General features: G+C 44.3%; 2 protein-coding genes across 2 annotated transcripts; both read left to right on the top strand.

The window, feature by feature from the left end:
* The first annotated feature begins 528 nt into the window (after window positions 1–528).
* LOC4343490 (glucan endo-1,3-beta-glucosidase GIV) lies at window positions 529–3,617 on the top strand. Its single transcript, XM_015790025.3, has 4 exons — window positions 529–637; window positions 1,295–2,599; window positions 2,698–2,952; window positions 3,288–3,617. The coding sequence occupies exons 1-4, from the start codon at window positions 565–567 to the stop codon at window positions 3,338–3,340; spliced, it is 1,686 nt and encodes a 561-aa protein (XP_015645511.1). The 5' UTR covers window positions 529–564; the 3' UTR covers window positions 3,341–3,617.
* A 3,744-nt stretch (window positions 3,618–7,361) lies between these two features.
* Window positions 7,362–10,095, top strand: LOC9268304 (glucan endo-1,3-beta-glucosidase). Its single transcript, XM_026027067.2, has 5 exons — window positions 7,362–7,528; window positions 7,798–7,969; window positions 8,051–9,352; window positions 9,465–9,719; window positions 9,858–10,095. The coding sequence occupies exons 2-5, from the start codon at window positions 7,894–7,896 to the stop codon at window positions 9,956–9,958; spliced, it is 1,734 nt and encodes a 577-aa protein (XP_025882852.1). The 5' UTR covers window positions 7,362–7,528; window positions 7,798–7,893; the 3' UTR covers window positions 9,959–10,095.
* Window positions 10,096–10,789: the final 694 nt, after the last annotated feature.

Below are 10,789 nucleotides of genomic sequence, written 5' to 3'. Positions count from 1 at the left end.
AAGTACATCACCTAATACTAAAGAATAATTTACCGTAAATGTGAGCACCCGTGTCAAATCTACGACTTGAACCCAGGTAAGCAGGTTCCACCACAAGGAAGCTAATCAGTTCAGTTACGTTCACTTTGACATTAAAGGTAGGTTGTAGAACTGATAATCTGTCAATGGTGAAATATAGATTCTTCCAAAAAAATGATCTATGCTAAATGGATGGATTTATTTGAGGCAAATGATTTGTTGCTGGCCTCGGTTTCTTCGAGCATGTGTTAGTGACACACTCCCGCACGGACGTGCTTATGATGCGTTATGCCTGTATATGTGGCTTTCACCTAATGATGATAAACAAGCGCAATGATAAGCTGAAGCAGTACATAATTATGCCCCCTACCCCGCTAATGGCATATATGTGCTTTCCTTCATAACTCAGTTAGGTATCAAGTTCTTCATTCTCTACTCTGTCGTGCCATGACTTTTGTTGCTTTAATTTCTAGCTTGCTATAAATTCCTGCACCTCAGTCCTGTCCCAACCATCAAATTCGTCTTGATCAAACTATCAGAGCACATATGGCACTCACTCACCTCCTCTGCTCCCTCCTCCTTGCCACCGCATTGCTGCTGCTCTCCATCTCCCGTACAGGTAACCATGGCAAACGTAGAAACGCTTTCGATTATTTTGGACTAGTAGTATTATTTAGATATGCTTAAGTATGTGCAGCTTTGTACCAACAGAACCGGTGTTTCTTAGCTTTCCACTGCACTGTCAGTGGCAGAGCGACCGCTCGGCTAGCCCGGGCAGTCCGGCTCGCCGGCGAAAACTCCATTAAATTTTAATATTGATGGATAAATCAATGAGAAAATAACAAATACTAGTTAGGCCCTCTTTAATTGAAAGAAAATTCATAGGAATTTTAGAGGATTTTATTCTTATAGGAATTTTTCCTACAAAGCCTTTTGAATCAAAGAAATGAACCCTATGAAATCCTATGAAATTCCTATTAAATACCTCTTCCCATACAAGTTTTGGAGGAATTTTAATAAGAGATAGAACCTCATGGAAGAAATCCTTTGAGTCTTTATCTCTCCTTAAATTCCTGTGTTTTTCCTGTGGTCCAATCAAACAGTCATTCCGTTTTTCCTGTGTTTTGCAATCCTCTGTTTTACACTTTCATTCCTGTCAGAATCCTATGTTTTTCTTATTCCTCCGTTTTTTCATTTCTGTGATTCAAAGGGGCACTTATATTGAAGTTTGCCTGGGCTCAAAAATCTATCTTTCTGACTCCACCACTGACTGCAGAGGCTGGCGAGGTGGGCGTGTGCTACGGGAGGGACGCGGACGATTTGATGGATCCACCGGCCGTGGTGAATCTTCTGAAGGAGAACGGCATCACGAAGGTGAGGATCTACGACGCCGACCCGACGGTGCTGAGATCGCTGTCCAACACAGGCATCAAGGTGATGGTGGCACTACCCAACAAGGACCTTGCTTCTGCAGGCCACGATCAGGGAAGTGCGCTAGACTGGGTGAAAACAAACATTGTTCCGTACTATAACCAGGGCACACAAATCAATGGTGTGGCTGTGGGGAATGAGGTGTTCAGGCAAGCACCCAACTTGACCCCTCAGCTGTTACCGGCGATGAAGAATGTGCAGACGGCGCTAGCGAGACTGGGCCTTGCCGACATCATAAAGGTATCAACACCCATTAATTTTGATGCGGTCAATGTGTCATGGCCATCATCCAAGGGTGTGTTTCAAGACAGCATCGCCCAGTCGGTAATGAGTCCCATGATCGATTTCTTGCAACAGACCAACTCATATCTCATGGTCAATTTCTACCCATATATTGCCTGGGCTAACTCTAAAGGCCAGATCTCCCGCGATTACGCTACATTTGGCCCCAACGCCGGTGTAGTCGATCCGTGGAGCCACATCACATACTATAGTCTCTTTGATGCCCAGCTCGATGCTGTTTACTACGCTATAAATCAGGTTTCTGGTGATAGTGTGAGGGCCTCAATGGCCCAAACAAGATGGGGGCACCCGACACCAAGGGTGCCCGTCAAATGTTCGGAATGTGGGCATCCCTCCGGTGGTCAGTTCCGCAAGTTGACCACACAAGCTGATGCCGAAGTGGATGTGGCTACAAAAGCTAACGCCCAAGCATTCAACAATGGTATTATCAGACGCGCTCTGTTTGGAGCCTCTGGTATGCCTGATGTCTCTGTGTACATCTTCGCTCTTTTCAACGAGAACAAGAAGGCTGGAGCATCTGTAGAACGCAACTTCGGCCTGTTCTACCCTAACGGTACAAAGGTTTACGAGGTTGATTTTCATGGTGGTGGTATTTGTCCCACCAAGGCGAGCTGGTGCGTGGCAAATTTAGCTGTGGGGAATTCCCGGCTGCAGGCGGCGTTGGATTGGGCTTGTAGTAACGGCGCAGACTGCAGCGCTATCCAACAGGGCAAACCTTGCTTCGAGCCAAACACAATGGTTGCGCATGCGTCTTTCGCATTCAATGACTACTACCAGCGGATGGGCCAAGCCAATGGGACATGCGACTTTGCTGGCGCTGCTTATATTGTCTTCCAACCATCAGAAAGTTAGTTCCTACGACCACATATTTCTTAAAATGCAATTTTGTTTAGTTCTCACAACCATTTGATAAATCTGCCTCACTGTTTATCTACTAAATTGCAGGCATTTGCGACCCAAATCCAAGTTGGTGTATCGCGAACCCTGCAGTTGGGGACATGCGGCTACAGGCAGCCCTAGATTATGCATGCGGCAGCTGTGCAGACTGCAGCGCCATCCAGCCCGGTGCACGGTGTTTCGAGCCTAACACTAAGGTGGCGCACGCATCCTACGCATTCAACGACTATTACCAGCGTGTTGGCCGAGTCAGTGGCTCGTGTGACTTCGGTGGTGCTGGTTCCATTACCTACCAGGCACCAGGTGAGTTCAAGCTCAACAGATATTCTCATCTTGTTTGTTTCAGATATTGCTTTCAAAAATTATTGCCCATGCATTTCTTCTCCCATATATAATTTTTCGAAGCAAACATAGCTAATTAATTGATCCATCTTCTTTCGTGGCTTACAACCACGTGCCATTTTAATCTCCATTGTATGTTTTGTTTTGAAACTAAATGCCATTAACAATGCGTTCGAAACCTTCAAGTGCTAATAATGTACATTTTGCGTAAAAAAAATACACACTTGTTTTTGTACACTACGTGATGATTCAACTAGTTAAATGGTGATCTTAGGTGTTTGTTGAATTATTTTCAGAGATTGGAAACTGCGTCCTTCCGCCAATGCTTGAACTGGACAAAGCGTACTGAAGACCGAGGGCTAAGCTAGCTACCATCAGTTCGCGATAGTGGGGATGGATATCGAAGAACAAGTCCACATCGTTTGGCAAAAATAAAATGATATGTTTGTAGCAGTTTTTCCAGTCGGGTCTATTGAAATAAGTAAATATACCGTTCATTCCTGTTGGATGAAATTCCTCAGTTACATACCCTGAGCAATTTATCATGTATGTGCATATGATCAGACTCCTAAGCAGAACTGAAAACATGAAGAAGTATTTATTTATTTATTTTTAGAGAGGATCAATGCACTCTACCATTTCCATAACCGCTGCAAAGGTTTGAATTTTTTTTTAAAAAAGGAAAACTGCACGAGATTGTGTTTTTCATTAAATATAGAAGTACAAAATTACAACCCCAAGGAATAAAGGAAAATAGAAAGCACTCTATACACAATACATGGTTGGGTACGTAAGAGCTCGCGTAAGCACTTTGCACCTGCCAGCGCCCACGTCCTCGCTTCCTCTTTAATTTAAAATAAAAGCATCGCCAACTGAAACATACCCAATTCTTTTCGGCATCATATATAGGTGCCATCCTATTCCACCTTCTAAGGCAATTCGAGCACTAGAGGAGAAAGGAACTAGACATCACAACTCCTGAACATCTGGAACAGTTTAAGAACTCCTGAAACACAAAACGACCAACTTATTATTACAGAAGGTTCAACAGGCATAAGTGCAAAGCCTGAACCAGCTCCAAATCAAAACAACAAAACAGTTAACAGAGAAAAGTCCCCCCAAGACAATATTGTGGAGAATTATGGGTACCACATACTCACATGGCTAGGCTATCCGACTGGTTATAGGGAATAGATCATGTATATAGAATATATATAAAGACTAGGACTCGGGTATAACATTTACTTGTCTATCAAGGAACGGTTTGTAGTCCTGGTTTGTTAAGTTTGTAGATTAGGTATAGGAGATCTAAACTATAAGGGATATGGTCTCTATCTTATAAGACTACTCCTTCGCCTATATAAGGAGGGCATGACGCCTCTTTGGGGGCAGATTCATAACCAGATCGTTAGATCTATATTACACCTGGTGGATTCAAATCCCTAAACCGGAGTAGGGTATAACCTCTCATCGAGAGGGCCTGAACCTGTCTAAATTCTTGTCTCTGTATCCATCAACTTTTAGATCCCGTGCGCTACCCTGTTTATATTACTGAATTCTAGTTTCGACGAGTATTAAACTTGCTCAAACGATAAGTTGTTTGGCTCTCCCCTGCTAGGCTTGATGTAGATAGCTACTCTCTCTATCATATAAAAAAACCTAAGGGATTGTTCAGATTGTTATCATTTCAAAGGCATACCATTTTTTAGAGTTGTCAAATATTTGCATCCATTTAGTTTTATTTTACCAAACTCTAATAACTACATATAAATGCTGTCAAAACTTGGCAATATTGTTAAATTGTTGAAATTTTGATATTGTCAAAATTTGGTAAGATTTATTTTAGCTATAATCTGAACATGCCTTAAGATTGGATGGAACATATTTAATGTGCTAGGATATAGCACATCCAATTCTAGATTGGTTTTTTTTATGGGACGGAGGCAGGCGCCTTAGGCCATGCAATATATGATGCATGATGCAAGTAGAAAAAAAAATGTTGAAAGATGGGACGAACCAACTAATTAATTATAGATAAGAATGCTGGATGTGAGGAGCCTTACACGCCACCATCGAAAGCTCCCCATGGTTGACCACTTGACCTACTAATAAACTTCGTTCTAATTGCAGGTGTTGGCGTGTTGCTGATTGAACGAGAGGAAGGCATCAATAGCGTGGGGGTGGTGGAGTCCTCTACATAGTACCTAAACTCTAGCGAAAGATAATCTACTGTAAGAATTACTGACAAAAAGCTGAGTCTGGTAAAGATAGAATTGCTGATATATACTCCCTCCGTCCCAAAATATAAGGGATTTTGAGTTTTGATTGTAACGTTTGACCACTCGTCTTATTCAATTTTTTTTTGCAAGTATAAAAAACGAAAAGTTATGCTTAAAATACTGTAGATAATAAAGTAAGTCACAAATAAAATAAATAATAATTTCAAAAAAAATTGAATAAGACGAGTGGTCAAACGCTGCAAAGAAAAACGCAAAATCCCTTATATTATGGGACGAAGGGAGTAGATGTTTTAACGTCTATACCTACACATTATGGCCTTGTTTAATTCCCAAAAATTTTTTTTACCTAAAAACATCACATCAAATCTTTGAACACATACATAAAGCATTAAATATAGATAAATAAAAAGACTAATTGCATAGTTTGTATGGAAATCGCGAGACAAATCTTTTGAGCCTAATTAGTTCATGATTAGCCATAAGTGCTATAGTAACCTATATGTGCTAATGACGGATTAATTAGGCTTAATAAATTGATATCTCACGGTTTCCACGCGAGTTATGAAATTAGTTTTTTCATTCGTATCCGAAAACCCCTACCGACATCCGATCAAACGTCCAATGTGACACCTACAAATTTTCTTTTCGCGAACTAAACAGTCCTATATATTAAGAGTGTAAGATGGACCTTTCCCAGCTGATGTATATGTTGGTAAAAATAGTCCAACATATAGTTCCACCCACTTTTTTTTTCAAATTATTGTGCATAAGTATTACGCAAATATGGGTATGATTCCAACAATATTTTAATGAGGTCCAAGATTTATCACCAGTCTTTGTCCGTTTTGGCGTCTGTTAATGTACGTGGGTGTGGGATTGTGTGTATGCATCTTGTGTGTAAAGAAAAAAATTGAGGGCAAAAGCAAGTAATATGTGGGGTTAAGAAACACCAAAACAACTTCCAGGCTGTTTTATCAATAGTTGAGATAAGAGAGTGATTTATTTACTAGGACCGTTGAAATTCGAACTTGCCAAAACTTTAAATTTTGGTTTAGTCTTTTTTTTTCTAAAAATTTATGTTGAGATGTATATTAGCACAAACCCATTATAATTTTCTTTTGTTTCGGGTAGCGGCAGGAGGGATATGCTGCAGAAGGATAAATATAACATATACAGAGACCATGTTTGTTTCTTTTTTTTTTCAGAAGTTGCCAAGGTCATTTCGAAAAAAAAAAGGATAAATCCGCCGAAGCGATATTGTGATAGGTGGAAAGGCTGAAAGCTATGTTGCCGTCCCCTAATCTGTTGAGAGATGCCAATTAGTCTACGTTGATCACCAATAGTATAAGTGGTCAGTAGATTATACTCTCTCCATATTTTAATGTATGACGCTGTTGACTTTGTAACCAATATTTGACCATTCGTCTTATTCAAATTTTTTATGCAAATACAAAAATACTTATGTCATGCTTAAAGCACATTTGATGATAAATCAAGTCACAATAAAATAAATGATAATTACATAAATTTTTTGAATAAGACGAAATGTCGAACGTTTGTTAAAAAGTCAACGGGGGAGTATTAGTTGCCATGTGTTGGGAAAGCGATCAAGAGGAAATAATTCAAATGGCTGCCCGGTTGAGACTCGACGAAGTAGGGGAAGGATTTTAGGTGCATAAATGTGAGATTGTGACTCTGAAGACACCTTAGCATATCAACATCTCCACTCCATCACTCTTGAAAAAGAAAAATGACAAATAAATCAATTAATCATGTTGTGTTTATCCACCATTGTCGACTGGAAGTGGTTCCTCTGATGTAAAGTCAAAGGGACATATATCACTAACATATAGTGCCCATCCTATCCTAGAGTCCATCCTTATGGGCATATATATCAAGAGACATAGGTTACTCTATTGTACCGATAAATATGTTTGTTAACCGTTCCACCAAAGAGTATCCAATGCAATAGGAGTAGTTGAGATGCTATTGCTGAAGTATTTATGCTGCAACTTAGCTTCTGTTTTGTCGGCACATTAGCTGGGTGTTAGTCAAAGATGTAGGGTATATCTCGAATTAATACTTTTTTAGTCACGTTTAGTACCGAACGCCATGAATCTTTTAAGACTTAGCCAATTCGTCTTCCATCTCCTCAGCTTTCCAAGTTCTTCGCTTTCCTTTGCACCATTCCGTATTCAAAGATCCACTGCCCTTTCTCTTTAACTGACGGGAAGACACAAGGAAGCCATCTTGACAGCTCTAAGATCGGACCTGCTGGCTGCTGCTGTGATTTTTGGGTGAGAGCTTGTTGATTCAAATTGGAATTGTTATGATTCGAGTAGGAAGTTCATGGTTCTAATACAAATTTTAGATACTCGAGTTCCAAGTTAGAGGCTTTTGCATAGAAACGTTTGGATATTTTAGTTCAAAGTTATGATTTTTGTGTGATAAGTTTGGGGACTCGAACTGAAAGTTCAAGACAACGAGTAGAAATATTCGAGGATTTTGAGTCAAAGTTTCGATGTCCAGCTTGAAAAGTGTGTTTTTCTTTTCTTTCTTGCTCCAGATGGACCAGATGTAGGGATCTCCAAAGAAGCAATCAGCCCTCTTGATTTACGCTGCCTCTTGCCACGGTGTGCACTGTGCAGTTGCAGAGTAGAGCATGGCATTCAGTCACCTCCTCCACGCCCTCCTCGTGGCCGCGGCGTTGCCGCTGCTCCTTCTCCCCCGTGCTGCAGGTAACGTGCTTCTGGCTTTCCTGCCAATGCAGCTGATCGGCAACGCCAAACGATGGAGTAATTCCTTGCTCGTCAATGCAGATGCTGGCGAGATCGGGGTGTGCTACGGGAGGGACGCGAACAACCTGATCGACCCACCGGCGGCGGTGAGCCTTCTGAAGGCGAACGGCATCTCCGCGGTGAGGATCTTCGACGCGGACCAGACGGTGCTGGACGCGATGGCGAACACCGGCATCAAGGTGATGGTGGCGATACCCAACGCCGATCTGGCCGCCGCCGGCCAGGATCTGCGCAGCGCGACCGACTGGGTGACGAACAACGTGGTGCCGTATCGCAGCCGGGGCACGCTGATCAACGGCGTCGCCGTCGGGAACGAGGTGTTCAGGCAGAGACCCGAACTGACCGGGATGCTCGTCTCGGCCATGCGAAACTTGCACAAGGCGCTGGAGAACCTGAACCTGGCGAACGACGTAAAGGTGTCCACGCCGATCGCCTTCGATGCGCTCAAGCAGTCGTCCCCTCCATCTGCGGGGGAGTTTAAAGATGAGATCGCGCAATCGGTGATGAAGCCCATGATTGACTTCTTGAAACAGACCGGCTCGTACTTCATGGTCAATCTCTACCCGTACTTCGCATACGTGGCTCAGCCTGACAAAATCTCTCTGGAGTTCGCGACGTTCCGCCCTAACGCTGGTGTGCTTGATGGCAATACCGGCATCAGGTACTTCAGCCTCTTTGATGCTCAGCTCGACGCTGTTTATGCTGCGATAAACAGGGTTTCTGGTGGTAGCTTAACGGTCTCAATGGCTCGACGAGATGGAATCCTTAGTGTGCAAGCTTCAGAATCAGGGCACCCCTCTGGAGGTACATTTCCCCTATTTTCCATGCTAGCTGCAGCCGATACGGACTCGATAGCCACGATAGCCGATGCCCAAGCGTACAACAATGGGCTTATCAGACGTGTAGTATCCGGAGCCTCCGGTATGCGTGACGTCTCCGCCTACATCTTCTCTCTTTTCAATGAAAACGAGAAGCCTGGGCCAGCCATAGAGAGAAACTTTGGCTTGTTCTACCCAAATGGTCAGAAGGTGTATGAGGTTGACTTTAGGGGCGGTGGCGGTGGCGGAGCTTGCCCCACAAAGACAAGTTGGTGTGTGGCAAGAACAGATGTTGGGAGTGCAGCATTGCAGTCAGCATTGGACTTTGCGTGCGGTAACGGCGCGGACTGCAGCGCTATCCGGCAGGGCAGTGTGTGTTTCGAACCAAACACCTTGGTTGCACACGCGTCGTACGCATTCAACGACTACTACCAACGCAAGGGCCAGGCCAGCGGCACTTGCAACTTCTCTGGCGCCGCTTCCATCGTATTCAAGCCATCGCCAAGTAATGTTTTGCTCTCAATCTTTAAGATCAATGAGGCTTTCGCAAATGTGCATTCATATCTTGATTCCATCTCATTGTTTATTTGTCCTGTGAATTGTTTCCCGAGATATAGGCATATGTGATCCGAACCCAAGTTGGTGCGTTGCGAAATCGGAGGTCGGGGACGCACAACTACAAAATGCACTAGACTATGCATGTGGTAGCTGCGCGGACTGCAGCGCCATTCAACCAGGTGCACGGTGCTTTGATCCTGACACTAAGGTAGCACACGCGACCTATGCATTCAACGATTTTTACCAGACCACCGGCCGGGCTAGTGGATCGTGTGACTTTGCCGGTGCTGCTTCTATTGTCAACCAGCAACCAAGTGAGTTTTCTCTCATTTTACTGTGCATGATATATATGCCCTACTGCTACTAATGTACATATTCCCTAAGAAAAATTGCACACTTCTGTTTCAAGTAGTAAGTGGTTATCTTATTAGTGCTTGTTCAATAATTTACAGAAATAGGAAACTGCGTGCTCCCACCAAACAATGCTGGGACAGAACAAACTGCAATTGAAGATCAATCGACTGCAAACTTACCAGCAACAGCTTGGCAGTGAGGATGGATTAAAGAATCACTTCATATTTTTCTGCAGAGAAAAAAATAATGGTACCATTAATAATTAGTTGGGATTGAAGAGACGAATAAATGTACCGTTCACTCCTGTTGAATGAAACCCTGCTGTTAGTATTCAAATGATTGAACCAAGGGATGCTCTCCTCAGGCGACTCTGAGGCGACCTAGCTGCGCCGGCGGCCACTCCGGCCTCGGCGTCCACACCCCGCCGCTGCTGGCCACCTCGACCGCAGCGGAAAGCTCCTAGCGCCGACGGCAAGTCTGGCCCCTCGCAGCCACTCTCGTCGCCGTGACATCGTCTTCTTGTCATCCACTATGCCGACCAACCAAAGAGAACCTCCCAGGCTTCTTCACAGGTCACAGCTCCCCTCACCGCGCGTCTCCAGCGACTTCACTCAGCCCCCCCATCGCTCTCCCTCCCCAGCCGCGCCCGTTCCCCCCTTTTGGCTCGACTCGCCGCTGCCACCGCCCCCCAGATCCAGCCGTGCCATGTCGCCAGATGCAGTTTCGGAGGTCCCTGAGACCCCGGATCCGGGGGCTGGGACACCAGATCCGCGCCGCCTCCAACTGTTTGCCGATGTGGTGAAGCAGCCCGCCTTAAAACCCCGTTTGAAATCGCATTTAACAGTGCCCGTCAAGAGCAACTACTACCTCGCCAACCAGTCTCCAGGCCAAGATCGACAGCAAGCATCCTACGAAGCTACAAAGCGAGGGAGTACGGCGAGGAGACTCTCCCCTGTCCAGTCGACCAGCGGCACCATTAACACTCGAGACGGAGGTTGGACGCCGGTCAGAAGGCGCTTCTGGTGGAGGC

Source organism: Oryza sativa, chromosome 7 (genome assembly GCF_034140825.1).
Source record: "Oryza sativa Japonica Group chromosome 7, ASM3414082v1".
In the NCBI taxonomy this organism is placed as follows: domain Eukaryota; kingdom Viridiplantae; phylum Streptophyta; class Magnoliopsida; order Poales; family Poaceae; genus Oryza; species Oryza sativa.
This window is presented reverse-complemented; position numbering and strand designations above follow the sequence as displayed.